Below are 18,589 nucleotides of genomic sequence, written 5' to 3'. Positions count from 1 at the left end.
ACATCCAGCTTTTATAGAATATCTTTAAAAATGAACCAATCCCAGACGTATCACTCTACTGCACTTTCCACATAAAAGGACAGTGGACACCCAAATATAGATCATATTTGCTGAAAACTTTTACACTACTCAAACTCTTTGACCCGTCACCCCTGTAATATATTGCTTTTATCTGTCTATTAAACATGTTTATCTACTTAAACTACAGAATACAAACTTAGATTGTAACTTGCTGTAGTAAAGAAATTGTGCAACACACTTGAAAAAACAGAAGTTACTACAAATAGTACATAATATGCTTCAAAGCAAAATGTACAGAATGTATAAGAGATTAATTGCAATGAAAATATTGCAATAAAAAAATGCAAACTATTGCATTTTACATAATGACAAAATCAGATGATTTCTGGTTAATAATACAAGAATGCTTTTTGCAGAAGTTTCTTACTGAATTTACCTTTTCTGTGTTATTCTGTAAACATGCAAAACTAAAATGTGATAAACACAGAAAAAATCACCAGAATTTTAGATGAATACCAGTAACGATTCTTTACACCTGTACACCCTACTCAAAATAAACTCTTGGATAGCACAAACAGTTTACTTTTACTCTTACAGTCACTTGTAGATATTTATATTAGGCAGTCGTTCTGCCTTTCTGTAGTTCACTTGTTTATTTGTGTCCTACTTTGGGCTACTGCACTTTGACTGGGGTAGGATTGAAGGCATCCAATGCAATTGATTGACCAGAAGATTGACTTTGAAGATCCAGTTTTGCTGCCCAGAAATTGCATTGGATGCCTTTAACACACAAACACACTGGCTTTGTTCCCTAACACCACTACTAACAGTTCGAAAACTTCAAGAGTAATACCTACATTTGTATAGCATGTAGCATGCATTATTATAGCTCACTGAATGATATCTGAAGTACACAATCATTGAATCCCACAAGGGGAAAACTGCAACTTCAAAGTGTTACATACTGCCAATACAGAACTTTTGCACATTGGACACCAATACACCATTGCAGTATGTGCTACCAGATATATGACATACATAAGCCACCAGTATGATACACTATACAGGGTTTCATTTACACATTTTTAAAGCTAATGCTTAGCATCTATGTGAGATGCATTTTAGACCCTGGTGTAGACTAGATGCTGTTTGTTTTTGTTTTTTATTTTAATTTTGAATATTTGTAATATTTTGGTCTTTCAAAAGCACGGAGTTGAATATTGCAAGACATTCTTGTTGGAATTTTCAACTTCAACGTGATACTAGAATGTGTTCAGGCATTTGGATAGCAGTACTTTGCAGTACGTCAGAAAAGTATACTCTGTTTGATATGTTCATGGGTAATATTGTTTTGTTGAGGACAAAACACCTTTACATTTTACATTTGAACATATACTACGTCATTTCCTCCAGTTGTCTTTCCCTTGCTATTTTAATTGATTGAAGCAATTTGTCTGAACAGTAAGCCTTTCTAATGGACCTTTTGAAAAGGCTACATTTTTATGTTGGCCAAAAATAAATAGTAGCACATCAGAGTCCAGAGCTTGGTACTTTTGGATTTTGATATGGGAGGGAAAAACTACATTCATCAAAGACTTGATGGAACTACACCACTATGTACTGTTTACTGGTAGCACATGTATGTTTTGCTACTTAGACACGTAATACTTTGAAACCTCTCTAACTAAGATAGGTTTGTACAAACTTGACAACTAACAGACATATCCATGGTGACTGTGACATCTCTTAATATACACATTAACAACGTTTTGTCCATCAATACACAATTGAAAGGAACAATAGTTGCATATTTACATAAAACATGATTGCTGTCTTCTTACACATTAACATGTTTCCCAGTGCAGTTCCTTTGAACTTTGTTGAGTGTTGTTTGGTAATGTTGCCGATTTGTAGTTGAACTTAAACTTGAAGTGCACCAAGCACAAAGTTCCTTTCAGTCCTGGTGTAGAAATTGTGTAGATCTTCTCTTCTTTTCACCTCGCAGACGTTTGTACAAACACAGTCCAGTTCCAACACTCTTGCTTTATAATAGCCTGAACCTCAAATTTGGAGTACATAGTAGTCCATACTATTTTTTCATGCTGATTCATGTGACCAGCAATGGTCAAACACTGTACAACATGAAGACAATATATAGATGATTCAAAATATCTGTTACACCTCAGTTTCATAATATGGGGCTTTGGGATCTTGGTTGCCTATTCCATGTAGGAGAATTTCGACACGAGACCGAGGCCTTTCTTGCTTCTGATCTTGCTTAAACCGAGGGAAGGTCCCGCTTTTCTTTTTGGTTTTGGACTTTGGACTCTTAGGGCTCTTGGGGCTCTTAGCTTCCTTCTTGTCGGCCTCCTTTTCTTCTGCAAGCAAGTCGTCCATTCCTTCCGTGTCGAGAGACACCGATCCTTTCCATGAGCGAGTACGGGGCCGGCTGGGGACGTTATCCGGGCTGTCGTCCGAGGTGACGGAACTGTAGCCAGTGTCCCCTGATGTCATCTTGGATCCTCTGCCTTTTCCTATGCCGTAATCTGACTTACTACGCGACCCTCTCAGCCCTGACGGCGCTTTCTTCTCACTGCCGTCGTCGCTTAGCTCTGGCATACTTCCTGTCAGCTTTTTGTACTCCATGGCATTATTGGTGACTTTGACCTCTGGTTTGAACTTATCCAGGTTTTCGATGGACGCCCGAGGCACCAACGTAACTTCAACAGTCATGTTCTGCTTCTTCTTCTGTTGCACAATGGCTTCTGTAGATTTGGCTCCCCTCATAGGAATGGTGACTCGAACAGGCGGCATGTCGCTGGATAGTCCGTCTTGCGGCATCTCGTGGAAGGATCTTCGCTGTAAAGGATCAGCAGATTTGCTGCCTGGTCCCTTCCTGCGATGAGGACGCATGCAAGGGGGGACTTTCTGTCGCAGAGAGTTGTCTTCATCACTGTCATAATCGTTGAATGGTACGTAATAATCGTCATCATCATCATCTCCAGAGAAAGGCCCCGGACTGGATAGAGAACTGTGAGACCTTCGGTAGGAGAGGCTGTCTCTGGAATGTCTGATGATCTGGTCTCTGGTCTGAGTCTTCAGGTCCCTCAGACTAGGAACCTTCTTGCGCAGCCTCCCTCCCCCGCCACTGTCAGGTGATCTTAAGTCGACGTCAGACCTGAGATCCGGTGGTGGTTCTGATGCGTAGCTGGCCAGACTTCTGCTAGACAACCTTAGGATAGTACCTCTGGTGAACTCCTTCAGCTCTCGCAGGCTCATTCTGTCCTTGGCTCCCCTCTTCAGTGACGTGGTTTGCTCATCTGGTGCTTCGGACTGGTTTCTCCTACGGGGAGCTGGAATGGGAGGCTTTCTTGCAGAAACTTCTTCAGTGTCGCTTCTTGCCCTCTCTCTCGGTGGAGAAATCTTCTGTGGAGAAATCTTCTGTTCTGCCTCCTGCTCCTTTTTCTGACGGTTTAACGATGCACGTCGTGCTCTTTCCTCAGCTTCCTTGACCGATTGTTCAGCAGCTTCCCACATTTTCTTGGCCTCCATTTCTGCTTGTTTGTCAGCCTCCAGCTTTACTTTTAGTTCCTCTTCCTTCCTCATCTGTTCGTCTGCAGCTTTTTGTGCCATTTCGAGTTCCTGTTGTGCTTGTGCGGCCACCTCCCTGCGAATCCGGTCCTCGTGTTCCAGTCGTGCCCTTATCTCAGCTGCCTCAGCTTCTTTTCTAGCTTTTTGTTCTTCTTCTCTCTTCTTTTCCTGAGCTTCTCTGAATGCTTGCTCTTGTGCCTCCCTTCTGGCTTCGGCTTGTCGACGAGATCTTTCTTCAGCTTCTTGACGAGCTCTTTCTTCCGCTTCCCTACGAGCTCGTTCTTCAGCTTCCCTACGAGCTCTTTCTTGCGCTTCCCAATGAGCTCTTTCTTCTGCTTCCCTACGAGCTCTTTCTTCCGCTTCCCATCGAGCTCTTTCTTCTGCTTCCCATCGAGCTCTTTCCTCTGCTTCCTTTTGAGCTCTTTGTTCAGCTTCCCTTCTAGCTCTTTCTTCAGCTTCTCTTTGAGCTCTTTCTTCTGCCTCCCTACGAGCTCTTTCCTCTGCCTCCCTACGAGCTCTTTCCTTTGCTTCCATGTGAGCTCTTTCCTCTGCTTCTATCCTTGCTCGTATCTCGGCTTCCCTTCGAGCTTCCTCCTCAGCCTCTCTGATGGCTCTTTCTCTAGCTTCCCTCCTGGCTCTCTCCTCGGCTTCCCTCCTTGCCCGTTCTTCTGCCTCTCTTTGAGCTCTCTCCTCGGCTTCTCTCCTAGCTCTTAATTCTGCCTCCCTACGAGCTCTTTCTTCCGCTTCTCTTCTTGCTTCTTCCATTTCTTGTTTAGCTCTCTCCTCTGCTTCCATCCTTGCTTTGATCTCTGCTTCCCTGCGGGCCCTTTCTTGTGCTTCCCATTTCGCCCGTTCTTCAGCTTCTTGTTGAGCTTTCATCTCGGCCTCCTGTCTCTCTCTTTCCTCTGCCTGTCTGCATAATTTCTCTTCTACCTCTCGTCTGGCCTGCTCCTCAGCCTGTCTGGCTTCTTCCTCTGCCTTTCTCTGATCTTCTCGTTTCTTGAGATCTAACAACCTCCGCCTGTCCTCTTCTAGTCTCTGCCTTTCCTCGTATTCTCGCTGCATCCTCTCCATCCTTTCCTGCTCCCCCAGCCAGGCCCGTTTATCCGAGTCCCGCCGTTCCTTCACAGCTGCGACCTTAGCTGCCCTCTCATCTTCATCCCTTCTCAACCTTTCCTCCTCTTGTCGCCAGTACTTTTGCTCCCGTTCGGCTAAATCTTGCTGCTGCAGCTGCCTCCTCCACTCGCGAGGAGAATCTTCCGTTTCTGTTCCAGACTCGGATGGTGTAAGCGTCGGGGACGAACCGCTGACATCAACATCTCTCCTCCCATCCACATAGCTGAGGTTCTCTCTCGAGTGACGGTTAATCACGTTCTGTGTCCTGCCCTGTAAGTCCTTCATACTGGGACGTTTCTGGACCTGTTTCCTCTCCATTTTCCTCTCTGACGGAGCCCTGAGCTCAGGTGACTGCTTGGGGTCAGGTTCAGTAGGAGCTTCAAAGATTTGATACTCCGACGATGTTGGGTCCTCAGGTGGAGAGATTGACCAGACTTCCTCTGTACGATGAAGAGGGAAACCGATTGCACTTCCACTGGTGCTGCTCACAAAGCTGTCTTCTCTGGACATAGCTTTAGGCTCATCCTCTCGCACTGGATATCTCTGAAACTTGATATCGTCTGCTTTGCTGTTTTGCTCCTCCCCATTTTCTAGGAAATCCTTGAAGTCGATGACGGGGCTACGTGGAATACCAGCATACTTCTTCTGCAGGTGTCGTCTTTCAGGAGAGCTTTGTTCGTAAGAGTAGTTGCTTGAAGATTCTTCATCCTCAGCGTCACTAGAAGGATAAGAGTTGACCCGCTCTTCAGTCTGTTGGCGAAGTTGGAGGTTGATCCTGTTGAAGTCACGGTCCCGTCGCGGTTCCTCGTACCGTTCCTCGGTTTGCGTGGTGTTTGAGTTGAGCTTTCCAGGGGGATCGTCTCTGTCGTAAGCAGTTGAAGAGACAACAGATGTCGGGTGGGTAGAGTGCACGATTTCTGCAGTGGTGTACTCTAGTGGAGGGGGTGGCGGGAAGTCGAGCATTTCGGGAGGAGGAGGAGGGAAATCGATGGAGGCTGGCCGTGGTGACGATCGTTGTGCTGGCTCGTACGATTGTGTAGAGTGCTGCGGACTTGGTGTCGAGTCCCGGTACACGTAAGACTCTCGGTTGGTAAACTTTGCACGGTTTCGCTGAGGCCTACGCTGTACCGGTTCACTCGTTTCAGCCTGTGGCTTAGGCTTGAACCCCTTCATTTCTAGATAGGAGTTGACTTTGTCATCCAGAGAGCCTATGCTTTCTCCTGGTTCAGACTCACTAAAACTGCCCCTGGGCTGCAAGGAGTTGATCGTGATGCTCTTTTTCATGTTGACTGCACTCCTGTCTTGTTGTTCTCTTTCTGGGACCTGTTGTTGGTTCCATGACGTGCTGCGAGTTATGGGAGACTGACGAGCCCTGTCGTCACCATATCTCTGTCCGGTGTCAGCTGGGGAGCCGTACCTGTTTTGAACAGGCTGCGGACTTTCTCGGGTTGCACTTTGAGGCCTCTCATAGGAAGCTTTGGTGTCAGGCCTCTCTCCCCACTGCCCTTTCTTGTATTTGGGATCGTAGTGCCCCTCTGATTGCAGCTTTGCCTGCGGGCTACGTCGAACATGCAGCGGCTCTTGTGACTTAGCGTATCTGAAGATATCCTCATCTGACGGACCCACTAATCGCTTTTCTGTTGAGGGTTTCACTGGACGAATCGGCGAATACTGCGCAGGGGTTCGCTTCATCATCTTTCGGATTTGATCGGCATACGCATCTTGGGTCACCTCCTCTACCTCATCCCTCTCAGTCGGCTGTTCCTGCCTCATCTTCTTCTCCACTCGGTACTCTTCTGGCTGCTTCATGAAACCAAGGCTAGGATCTTCGTTGTGAGCCGATGAATGGTAGCTGTACGGTCGCTGGTACGCGTAACCCACGGGTGTCTTCCTTCGGGGCGGGGGAGGGGGGACCTTATTATCTGATTGTCTATTGTAAGATTCTTGATCGTCATCCAGAAGACCAGACCAGCTTGAATGACGCTGTGTACTGGAGAGGGTTGGTTCGGGTGCATGTTGCCTCGCAGGTACAGACGAAGCTGGCCCACGCTGCTGTTCATACTCCTGCTGCTGATACAAATCCTGCTGTATGGTGTTGTAGATACTACGGACTTGTTTCCTCGGTACTTTCTCCTTCTGCTGGTTTATTGCCTTCTTCCTGGCCGACACAGACTTAGGAGAAGGGACGATAATTTGGCTCTGTGGTGAGTCGACTTGTTTGGGACTGGCAGAAGCAGGTCTGGCTATCGGCCTGGGCATGATATTTTCCTTCTGGTGGTACGTGTCTCGTTCTGGTTGTGTATACTCCCTCTGCGGGTACCGAGGTGCCTGGCTGTATTGTTGTTCTTGCGTATAGTTGTACCGTTTCGGTTGGGCATACTCTTGTTGTCTATACTCCTCTCTTTCTGGAGTCGCGTATTCGCGGGGAGCAGGGACTGGTCTCCTCTGTGCATATTCCTGCCGTCGGCTCTGCGGCTCTTCTTGAGCACGTGTCGGGGTTCTCGCGGTGGCGTTTTGATTGTCGTTTCCCAGCTCGAACCGGCGGCGCAGCTCCGCAACAGACATTCCCGGCTGGGGCTTCTCCTCCTCCCAGGCATGCATGAGTTCTTTCTGAAGCATCATGGGGTTGAAACTCTCCGGGCTGAGAGCCTGGTTAGGCTGGGACCAGCCTCCGTTTAGGGACATGATGGACAGGCTCTAGCTATCACCAGTCAGCATACGCCTGTAAGACAGAGATAAGAGAGCATGTTAGACTTTGACTTTCACTGCTAGAACATGTTAGAAGTCTTTTGAAAGAGAAATACAGGTATTTGAGAATGTATGATATGGGAGAGGATGTACATTGTGTGTTTTCAGGACAACCTTTTGCCTTTTGGCTCTAATTATTCTCTCTCTCCAGTTACAATTCTATATACTAGTATTGCTGAATGCATTATTGAATAGGTCTCAAAGTAAAAAGACAAGAATCTCACAAGGTTTATCACATCATATTAAATTTGCCGATCTGAAAAACGTACCAGTTTGATGCCCAGTTCAATGATGGTTTACGAAAATTGCATTAGTCTATTATAGTAGACAAAAACACTAAGTTGGCAGAGAGAAGTACTGTTAGTGTTACTATAGTACAAGGTCATGTTTAGCTGGGTGCTGAAAGGTTTCCCATATTTATTGTGACTGTTGCCACGACCCTACTGGAGACTTGAGGTTAGTGGTTACAGTCAATTAAGGTCACACAGGGCATGAAAGGCCCTGTCTGGGAACACAAATCAAGTTAGGGACAGACCAGCAAGTATTTAGGGGTGGGTTGGTGAATGGGCTATTAGGAATTCAGCTTTCAATACCAAGTAGTTTGTGCAGCTTCTTTTCCAATTTTTTTTTTATTTCTTCCAGATATTGTGAAACTACAGGAGAATAAACCTCTTTACATCATTATCTAGCATAAGTTGCTTCTTGATGATTTGTTCATGGTACTTTGAAAAAGGAAAGTCATCTAGATCCAGTTTTAGCTCATTGAAGAACTAATATCCTACTGGTTGTGAGAGAGAAGACAGATGCTATGTACAGTATTTACAGGTTTATTGTAACAGGGAAATTCCCCTAGCTCTTTTCAACAAGCACAATGAACAGTGGACCACGGCTTAACATCCAGTCCTAAGGACTGAGACCCTTTCAGTAGCGTGCATGTCGGGTGAGCAACATTTCCAAATTTTCCATTATCGTCACTGACATTGACATTGATCTAAAACTAGAGTGGTGATATCCCCTTTGAGAGACTCAGTGCCCAAGGATCAGCCAAGGCCATGTCAGAATCACAACAGATAAGCCTCAACCTTTTTGCTAGAACATTACAGTGTTAGGGTAACGACTGCCAAGTATTGGGAGTATCCTTCACTTATATACCAACATAAGCTTCAGGTACTGTGCAGAGTCGTACAAGGTTAGTATGCACGTGCTAAAGGGCACACAGTTATGATATTAAATTTTGTTGATATCATATGGTACAATTTAGTACAAAACATCTCAAAGAAAATCCCCTTTCTATTCTCAGATAAAATACTAATCTCTCAGAAATCAAAGGTGGAAGACCAAAAATTGGACTGGTTCGGCAAATGTATATCAGTATAGACGAAAGGACTAACCTTGTAACCTAAACCAAGATGTCTGATTAACCTCAATGTTGAAGAGGCTCAGGATATACAATAACACACTGTTCAACATTCATTGTACCATATCAAGACTTGCTGAAGGTACTTACGCTTATGCGATATATCCATTCCCCTTATTCTGATCTGTTCCATGGACTATAGAACACAGGCAGTGTTACATGTACCTCATAATCCAGCTTCAAAGGATTTGACATTCCACAAAAATCTTTGCTTGACCTTCCGTAGTGAGAACCAGATGTTACAAAGGGACATTTTGCTGGGGGTATGAAACCTGAGGCCATTTCTGGGGGTGGCTTTTAAGTATTCAAACTTCTGAGCATTACTGGGTGTCTTGTTTTCCTTGACCTATGGCTTAGATTGACCTTAGAAAACCCTCCATTGAAACATGCCTTAATCATTAACACTGGGTGTACAAATGTTATCTGTGATTTGTTGGTTCTGCACTTGTATATGTTATGTATACAATGTGAAATGGTTTAATGTGGTTTTGGTTGGCTGAGGAGCAAGGTATATTGCCCAGGGCTTGAAATCCTTTTTTTCTGCACCAGTGCAGGTAACATTAAAAATTACATATGTACCTGCACCAGACAAATTTTATCATCACCACTCAGAATTTAGGACGTATGGATCAAAATGTAAACTGGTCAGGAACCATTTACATTTATTTATTCTTCTATACTGCAGAGGAGGTTACAATCAATGCAGCAAATAAAAATCCACACACATTTATATTTATATAAATGCAGTACATGGACCAGTGCAGGTTAGGTGCAGGTAGACATCTGAAATACCTACACAGTTCCAATTTTACCTGCACTAACCTGCTATTCTGAGTAAAACTTATTTACTTGAACCACCAGTTTCAACACCTGGAAAGAATTGTTGTACACATGAAACTAAATGGCCATTCTAATCAATTCTGAATGCTTATAAGAGGTGTAGTTGAGTTTCTAACCACTGGGAAATTTGTGACCTGGGAACACAAGACCAGACACACTAGGGACATCTGTCTACAGTAGAAATTGTTGCTGATCTAGATCATGTGTATACATTCTGCGGTAACCAGGCTGAAGCACCATAAAGGGGATGACAGCTGTTTGAAGTCTGTGATCTCTGCCAAATTGTGTTAAATACTTCTGCAGCAGCCTTTTCTTTGCTACCTTGGGAGCTACACTGTTTACCATGACCTACACTGACCTTTTTTATATTCCACCATATTCATTTTTTCTACTTTACAAAAAAAAAATATAGAATTCAGGTTCTAAATCAACTCCAAAATGCTCCTTTTTTTGTCTCAACAATTGAAGAAAATCCTGGTGTTCATAGTTGTTACAGTTTTTGTTCCAATCTATCAATGCAGTGGTTTGATTAAAAGTCCAAATTCACTATTTGAATTATAAACGGTTAACCAGCCCTGTATCGTAGCTTCTGTGGCTATCACAGGATGCTATGGCCTATTTTTTCACTTCATATTTTGTCTGAAAAAATATATGAGAACCAACAAATTAAATTGGTGCCGCCATACCCTACTAAAGAGAAGAGTAAAACATCAACCTCTACAACTCCCTTTCAAACCCTACAGTGATCGATAGGCTAAGCCCACTGCACAAGTGCTAAGCACATTCCAACTCACACAAGAATGCAGGAACAAGACAACTGTTGACTGTACATGTATGCTGACATTTACCCCATCCAAACTGCCTTCAAGTTGAAAGTCTAAATTCTCAAAATATACACTAAACTTTGATATATACACAAGACACTTTCACTAGATAACATCCATGCATGTTATCGATAACTTTCCAGAATGTTGATAAACTACAGGATTTTATCAACAGGGCAAAAAATTGCTGATTAATCCCATGTTTATTCCCAGCACATGTCAGGACTACTGTGCAGTCTGCATGGTCCATTGCCCCTGGGGTGAAGACTGGGTACATACAGCCTTGTTTACTCTCACAGCAGGGTAGTATGTAGTTGGGAGGTTTGGTTAGGCAAACATTTGTCCAGTGTAAAGATCGTTGACAATAAGGTGATAATAATGTGCCATATGGACTGGCAAGGATTGGCCTATGAACTCAACAATAGTCCACTTAAAATCCCCTTTGAAAAGGCGCCAAGCTGTTTGTTTCTACTGATAAGAAATTGAGAGAACTTACCCCAACATGGCCTGTTCGACTACTGTTTCCACGCATAGAGTTATAGATAGTTGATAGACCATGAAAGAGGATTGTTGGACACCTGAAACTACACATTTCTGGAATAATAAGGCATGGACACAGTAGCTGTACACAGCTGCACTCATCCCTGACAAAACCTTATGTTTGGTCGTACCTACGTGAACATTCTCTGCATTTTTCACTTCTATAGTAAATCAATGTGAAACACAGTTACTGTAATGTAAATTTACTACTGACTTACCAACCTTCCTTCTAGCTTGAAACGAGATACTAGTACATGTAGTAAAACTCTCCCCATGTCTTCAACTTCCTGTAGTTTTTCTGAGAACTTGACAGTGATTTGTAAAGGAAGTAGAGAGGGCTGTGGCCCCTATGGAATGGTTGTGGATGTATGGATGAGTTAACATCTGGAATGTGTGGCTCAAGCATGCGGAATGCACCTGCTATGTCCTGTGACATGATTGGGAAACCCCATGTGGTCAGTGTTAGTCTAACAAAATCAGATCACCACCCAGCGGGCCTGGATGGACAGAAAAGCCCTTAGACTTGCAGGATGTATTATGTCCTTGGTATGGGTTACAGTTGCAAAGTGTCTGCTGACTACTGTATCATATTTTAGAAGCAACTCTTACCAAACGTAATACTGTAGTTCCTGATTTCTTCCTGGTACTTTTATGCTAATATATCATAAATTACTGTAAACTAATAATTTGCTGACTTTCTTTTTTCTGCACCTGCCGCCACCGTGAACATAGTTCCGTGAACACATCCATATTTCTTGCCTAGTACTGTCTACACCATGACTCAGCATACACCTTACCTTATTTTATATAACAAGTTGAACCCTCAGGTGATATATTGACTAGCCTGGGTGCCAAACTGTTTCCAGGACCTACATTGAACATAGGCCAGTTCTCAGACTCCATGCCCCCAAGGAAATTATACCATAGCCCCCCACAGTTAGGCCCTGATTCACAGTCATGCTGGCTAATAACTCAGGGCCTAAAAATGTGTTATGCAGCCATGCTATACATTTACATGCATTAGGTAGACACTAAAGATGTTCAACTCTTCATATACTTACTATTACAGTCCCAATGTAGACAGATACTGGCACCTCCATGGAACACTTTTCTTCACAGCCCTCCCACACAACAACAGCTACTCCACTAAGTAGTCTGTCGCCCCCACCACAGGGACTGAACACTTCAGTTCACAAAGAATTGTGCAGGGGCAGTGACCCGCAGAGGGCAAAGCGCTCTAGAACCCCACTCATGGGCCACATAAACAGGCCATCCCGGTAATGATAGCTTTGGACGTGAGTAGAAATGTAAGGCCGCACTGGGACAAAAAAGTAGGCGGGAAAGAACAGGAAATAAGGCTGAAACAATAAAAACAATGGAAGTACGCTGCATTAATCCAAGGAGGTTAAAAATGATTAAACCATATGTCAAAGACAGAAACTGTACATATTAAAGTCTGAATGATCATCATTGAAGAACACATGCATGACATTAGAGTTTTTTTTACTAAATTTTAGATGTAAAACTTCTCATCCTTTAATACTCATGATCATGATAATGATCATACTGTTACTGACATTTTCACCTGAGTGAAGTGAGGAAAGTTGTGTGCCTTTCCCAAGGGCACAAGACTGGTGATATGGCAGGATCTGAACCTAGGACCTCTTGGTTCTGAGCCCGATGCTCTGCTGTTATGCCACATGACCCCACTTAGTATTTTTACTGCTATCCAACAGTCTCTGGTGCAATCATTCCTTGGTATGTGATAGCTAGAATTTCAATGCCTTTTGAGAACAAAATTGAAAAATTGGTCAGAAAAGTGTAAAACCGAATCATGATCATAGACATTCTATAGAACAGACTGCTTTGAATTGTTTGCTATATTTTACTAAATACACAAAACTCCTTGCTTGGTTCCCCTCGAAAGAAAGGCCAGACGAAATTGCTGTCACATAAAACAATGAAATTTATAGCCTCTACAATTATTATTGATGGGAATTTCATGTTTGAATGCTTCCTGCAATTTCTCACCCCCTCATGTCACAGTTTGCATATGATCTTGACCAGAGGAGGGCAGTGAGCAATGGATCATCATTACTCCTACTTGCTGAACACCAACTGTCGGCCCCAACACTATCAGATAAATACATTGAAAAGCCGTTTCAATGTTTTAGATGTTGTTCTAGCTAGCATTCGTCTTTCTGTCATTTGACGGAATTTTGAGGCTCATGACGAACAAAAATTTTGCCCAATCCATCATCTTTGATGGCCAAAAATTGGCAGGTAAAGATATGGTAAGATCGAGATATCATTAAACTACTGGTAAGCTTAGTCTACCAAGCAGTCTAGGATTTGGAACTTGACATGATTAATGGTACAGTACCTCAAACAAAATTGAGACGACAGAAAAAACTTCAGGCTGGCTTGAGCACTGACTTTAGACCTTTAGATTACACAGCTTCAACATTAGACATAACATGCCTTCGAATTACAGTAACTGTTCTCTTGCACACAATTTTGTCAGCACACAAAAAAATTGTCGGCGAAGGCTGTAGAAAATCTATTTTGAAGACTAGACAGGATGAAATTCAGGAAAGCATGCCTAAATCTACTTGTATTTTGTTCCCTACCGTAAGGGCTTTTGCACGGTGTCAGATTAACTTGCATGCCTTGCCTTCACCAAGGACATTTTTAACGGAAGACTGACTAGAAGAGGTGACAGTATTAGATGAAACCTTCCCGCTGCGCTCCCCAGTTTGCATGCACGTCCACACCTTGGACGTGATGGATAGGGTGCTTAGTGATTGGTTTGTCAGCCTTCCCTAATAGAAAATACTGGCTGAAGACGAATGTTCTCCGTGCCTGTTGTTTCTTATCTCTGAGTTCACTGCACACGGTATGCATAGGAGAACGTTGTAAGCCAACATCTGAAGAAAGGCGCTCTTTTGCTCTGGAAGTAATTTAAGTGAAGCATGGAATGAGAAGTAGCAAGGACGCTATATAATAAGAAGGAAGGCTTTGCGGGTACAAGCCTCAGGATTCTAGGGCTCAAAATACTGGGTGTATATGCACCTTAGTGCAGGTAAAATTGGAGCTGTGCAAGTTTTTCTGATGTCTAGCTGCAAAAACAGAAGCAAAGAGATACGTGTGCTGAAGTTACTGAATATAAGTATTAATAAAATTGATACCAAAAAAGTCAAAAGGACAAGATAAAGGTTAATAAAAGACTTCAGCTAAAAAGAATAGGAATCATTATTTTCACAGACCCTCCTTCAGCACTCAAACACACATAAGCCTTCTAACCTAATGCCCAGTAGACTGGATCGGCCGTTACAGTTTCACCTGGGGTCATCTCACCTGCTTCTGACCTCACCTGCAGCCGGCTGCCATCTTGGTTGTTTTGCAGATACCTTTTGACCCACATCACAGATGCAACCATAAACAAACACAGCCGCTTGCATCAACTGAAGGGTTTCCAAGGGTTTTCCGGGATCAATTTTAGACATTATCGACAATTACTGTCAGTCCAAAACACCATTATGATCCTCTTGCACTGTGCAAAGGTAAACTTACACACCCATTTGTAGCCCCTCTTGTGTTAACCTATTGACTTTTATTGTCTGAAATCTCCCTCTGGGTAAACTGACAGATTCTATACATGGAATGAGGAACTAGAATTGTCCTTTATGTAATATTATCTACTGCACTTTCAACAAACTGCCTTTTTTATCACGCATAAGATTAGGTTCTTATTTCCCACACTTCCACATGTGTATATGCCGGCCATTCCATTTTATGCAGATTTCGTATCACTTGTGAATTGTATTGTATTTTCAAAAGGTAAAGGTAAGTCATATCTCTCTTGACTTATTGCTTATTCAAGGGGCCTTCAGCTACCTATACCCGAAACTAAGCTTCTTAGCTCAAGGATTCCACAGAAAGCTAGAGTTACACCCGCTAATCATACCTGTGTGCTCTATTCCTCTCTGTTATACAACAAATGCTGCAGAGAAAAATAACAATCCAAGAATGTGCTCCCATAACAGAGCAATGCTGTCCAATCGAATGCCGCTTTTGAGCGACACACCTTCGTACATTCCAACCTATGACACCCGAGCATCCCCAAACATGGCACCATACCTGCCCTCTCTTTGTTCAAAGCTATTACCACAGCATACACAGTTACGCACGGTGGCCATGGAACAACCAAACTTCAAAAAGGCTGCCTTGGAAAACAACAGGCCCAGTGTTTGTACCATGTACAAGGGAAGCCACGCCACAATTACGCAAATTGTCGGTCATCAACAACAAAGTGCGCACATTTTCAAAAACCTTCCCTTTTCTAAAATATTCAAACTATTTCTTCTTTGCTGCTACAGGCAATACAAAACCATGAGAAGATTATTTCTTACAGCAGCAAATCATAGATTTATAGATTGAATCTAGATAAAAGAATAATGAATTGATCCCTCACGCAAATATAATTTTCATGTTTTGTGAGTACACGTAGATCAGTGGCTGAAATAATTTAAAACCATTTGCCAGTTATTTTTTGTGACAAAATATGAGGGAAAGTACATTATACGACCATGTGACCATACTTTGAGTAGAGGTCTATAATTATACTACAAAACCATAATGATTAACTCATCTGTAAAGGAAAGTTGTCACTTGTATTTTGAGGTACTCTTCTAAAAGAAATTTCTAGCCTCAGTATGTGTTGTTGTCAGCAGGAAGGATTCTATGCAAAGTAGAACCAACCTCCCAAATATTGAATGAATCTAGAGTTACAGTGAGCCCCAGGTCACAGGTGTCTTGTTTACTTTCCATTAAATCCATTGTTTACGGAGATTACAAATTATTCATGTAACTAGAGCTTCCCTCCTATTGTAACTGAGTTATGGCCAGTTATTCAAAGGACTTTCAAAATCGTAGTATAGTTGAGGCATATCTTGACAAATTTCTGAACAACTAAATACTAAAATCTTACAGTCTGGTAAAATGTAAAAGGTATAGACATAGAACATCAGATTCTACAATACATCTACATGTAGTAGTATTGTGTGTAGCACAGAATGCACAGAAATCGTTTGTACCAAATGTTTGAACAAAGTCTTTACATACTAGAGGGAAAAGAGATCCTATGAGTTGCCTGAAGTGCTTTCAGATAGGTGAAATACTAGTACTTCCCACACAAAGTCTAGGTTTATGCTCTTAGCCAGTAGGTATTTGAGGCATTCAGCAAACCATACATACCTTCAAGAGATGAAAGGTCGTCTGTGAGAAGCGAAATTGTCGCAACAAAGTTCTAAAACCTTGGAAAAAACATGGAGGACAAGACAGTGTCCTGTGATGTCATCACGCACCAGTAAAACCGGTCTGACAACAAACGGTAAGGTGGCGCCAGGTTTGAATCCTCCGCCCAGTTCTAACAGACACTGGAGGCTACTCAGGGGTATTCAAGGGCACCTCTTGCCACATGACAAGATGACAGCTGAGAGGTGTAATGTTACTTCTTTAGAAAGTACTCTAGGAAAAAGCAAAACTACTAACAACAGGAAACAGTGAGAGCAGTAGCCATTTTCTTTTCTTAGCAATGAGGTTGGCAATGATTCAACACTTTGTGTGACTCACTGGCTGACAGACAAATTACCACTTTCCTGTAGACTAAGGGGAAGACCCTTTACTTATTACTAACACATTAGTGTACCATCCATGTCTGATAATACCCCTTTTCAACCAAGTATAGGAATTTTTGGCTTGTATCATCAGAAAAATGTGCTTTACGAATCAACATTTCAAACAATACTCAATAATTGGGCCACGTGGATTAGATTATATGGATGACATCCTCTTGGAATCCCAAAACTGATGCAAGCAAAAAAAAAAAAGAATTGGCAAAAAAAGTAGCCTTCGAATTCATTATGAAAGCTATGTGGTCATGAAGGTTGAACAATTGACTAAACACAAAGAGTATGGTATATGGCCAACTGTGAAAAACTTTTTTCATGCACATGCAGATGTCATCCATAGTCAAATCAACATGGCCTTAGCTGCTATGTAGACCTGGGAGGCATGATCATGATATCACGATTGATACTTTCTCAGATGTTCAGAAATACCCTTTATATGTATAATAACACATTGCTGCAATGGGACCATTAGGAGAATATTTTTCAACATTCATCAACCAATTTGATAGTTACAATTTCCCTGTTAGGCAATGCAGACGTCGTTTCTAAGATGCATTACCACAATTTCCTTCCTAACCAAGAATTGAGTTGTTATTCTGAATTTCATTCCTTCTTATTGCTTATATTACATGTCAAACTGGTGAGTAAGGTTTACATGACATTTATTATAGCTATTTCATGAGAATCATTAATATGTAGAGTTACTTGACAAATGTTAATATAAATTCTTGACTTGAAATCATGCTAGTCACCAAATAGGCAATGCTCAAAGAAAATCTTGAAAGTATTAAATAAATGTAAAACTGTCGTCATGAAAAAAACTCCTTTCAAGTTCCTTTTCCGTAGTTCACAATGACCTTCTTGTTCACATAAATAAGGTAAGAGGAGAAATTAACGACTTGATCCAAGCAAGCCGAGTCCTTGATCCAGGCAAACGTCGAAGGGTGGGCTTGAATGTGGTTCAAAGAAGAACAATTACCAGAGGCAAACAGTGTTGTGTGTCAGAACCACAAGGACACCTTGTCAGACATGAGGCAGCAAACAGGCCTCAAGTTGTGTCAACTGCCAATACTAGACTTTGGGACAGCTTTGGAATACTTAATGAGTGAAGACTTTTATTGTACATTTTTGCCCCACTGCGCTAAGCACAGGTCACGTGTTAACAATCATATACAATTGTATATATTAATGTCTAGTATACACAAGAACTTTCGACTTACTCACGTTTCTTGGTAATTATAAATGTAGGTGGCTGCGTATGATTAGTTAGAGTTGGTTTATCAAAGACTATAAGGAATATAAATTTCTCTATACTTAAAACAACTTATCTATTATCTACTAAACCTTATATATTGCAGCTTTGATTCACACTTTAGTCATCAAGCATGTTTACATTCCTGTTGTGATATTTGGTACGTTGATCGTTAAAAGTAGATTGAGATTACAATCTGGTACCAAATGCATTAACGGTATCGCCCCAGCAAGTGGCATCAGAATGAATGTTGGGAGCTTATCACTTGGAAACATCTGTGCTCATCCTTGATCAATACTTTCTAACCTAACGTCCCCCTTATCTGTAATAATTCTCCATTCCTACAGGTTATACATGGGCGTGAGGTCATGTGTTCTACCCACATGCCCATCCGTTATTCCCACATGACTTAACATCTACAGACACAGAGTGTACTAGTCTGCTGTGAAAATACTGTAATGCCTGATTTTTGTCAATGTACTTTTATGTTAACAGCTTACACAGCTACTAGTACTTCTGTACCACAAACTTATCATTTACAGCTAAC

The 18,589-nt window shown here is 42.2% G+C and overlaps 2 protein-coding genes across 6 annotated transcripts in view; one reads left to right on the top strand and one right to left on the bottom strand.

Annotated features, from left to right (window-relative positions):
- Window positions 1-18,589, top strand: part of LOC109474567 (aladin-like) — a 42,479-nt gene that overhangs the window by 4,621 nt on the left and 19,269 nt on the right. The window lies entirely within an intron of this gene.
- LOC109474528 (eukaryotic translation initiation factor 4 gamma-like) overlaps window positions 1,474-18,589 on the bottom strand; it is a 23,132-nt gene continuing 6,016 nt past the window's right edge. For 3 of the 4 annotated variants that reach the window (XM_019774840.1, XM_019774838.1, XM_019774839.1), the window contains exon 2: window positions 1,474-7,450. In XM_019774840.1, the coding sequence (XP_019630399.1) occupies window positions 2,197-7,413 (5,217 nt within the window). In that variant the 5' untranslated portion in view covers window positions 7,414-7,450 and the 3' untranslated portion in view covers window positions 1,474-2,196. Of the gene's footprint in view, window positions 7,451-16,353; window positions 16,612-18,589 lie in introns of those variants that run through there. The other variant, XM_019774837.1, reaches the window with a different exon arrangement.

Source organism: Branchiostoma belcheri, unplaced genomic scaffold (assembly GCF_001625305.1).
Source record: "Branchiostoma belcheri isolate BF01 breed outbred unplaced genomic scaffold, Haploidv18h27 scaffold31, whole genome shotgun sequence".
NCBI classification, from domain to species: domain Eukaryota; kingdom Metazoa; phylum Chordata; class Leptocardii; order Amphioxiformes; family Branchiostomatidae; genus Branchiostoma; species Branchiostoma belcheri.
The sequence above is the reverse complement of the archived record's forward strand: the minus strand, read 5'-3'. Positions and strand labels throughout refer to the sequence as shown.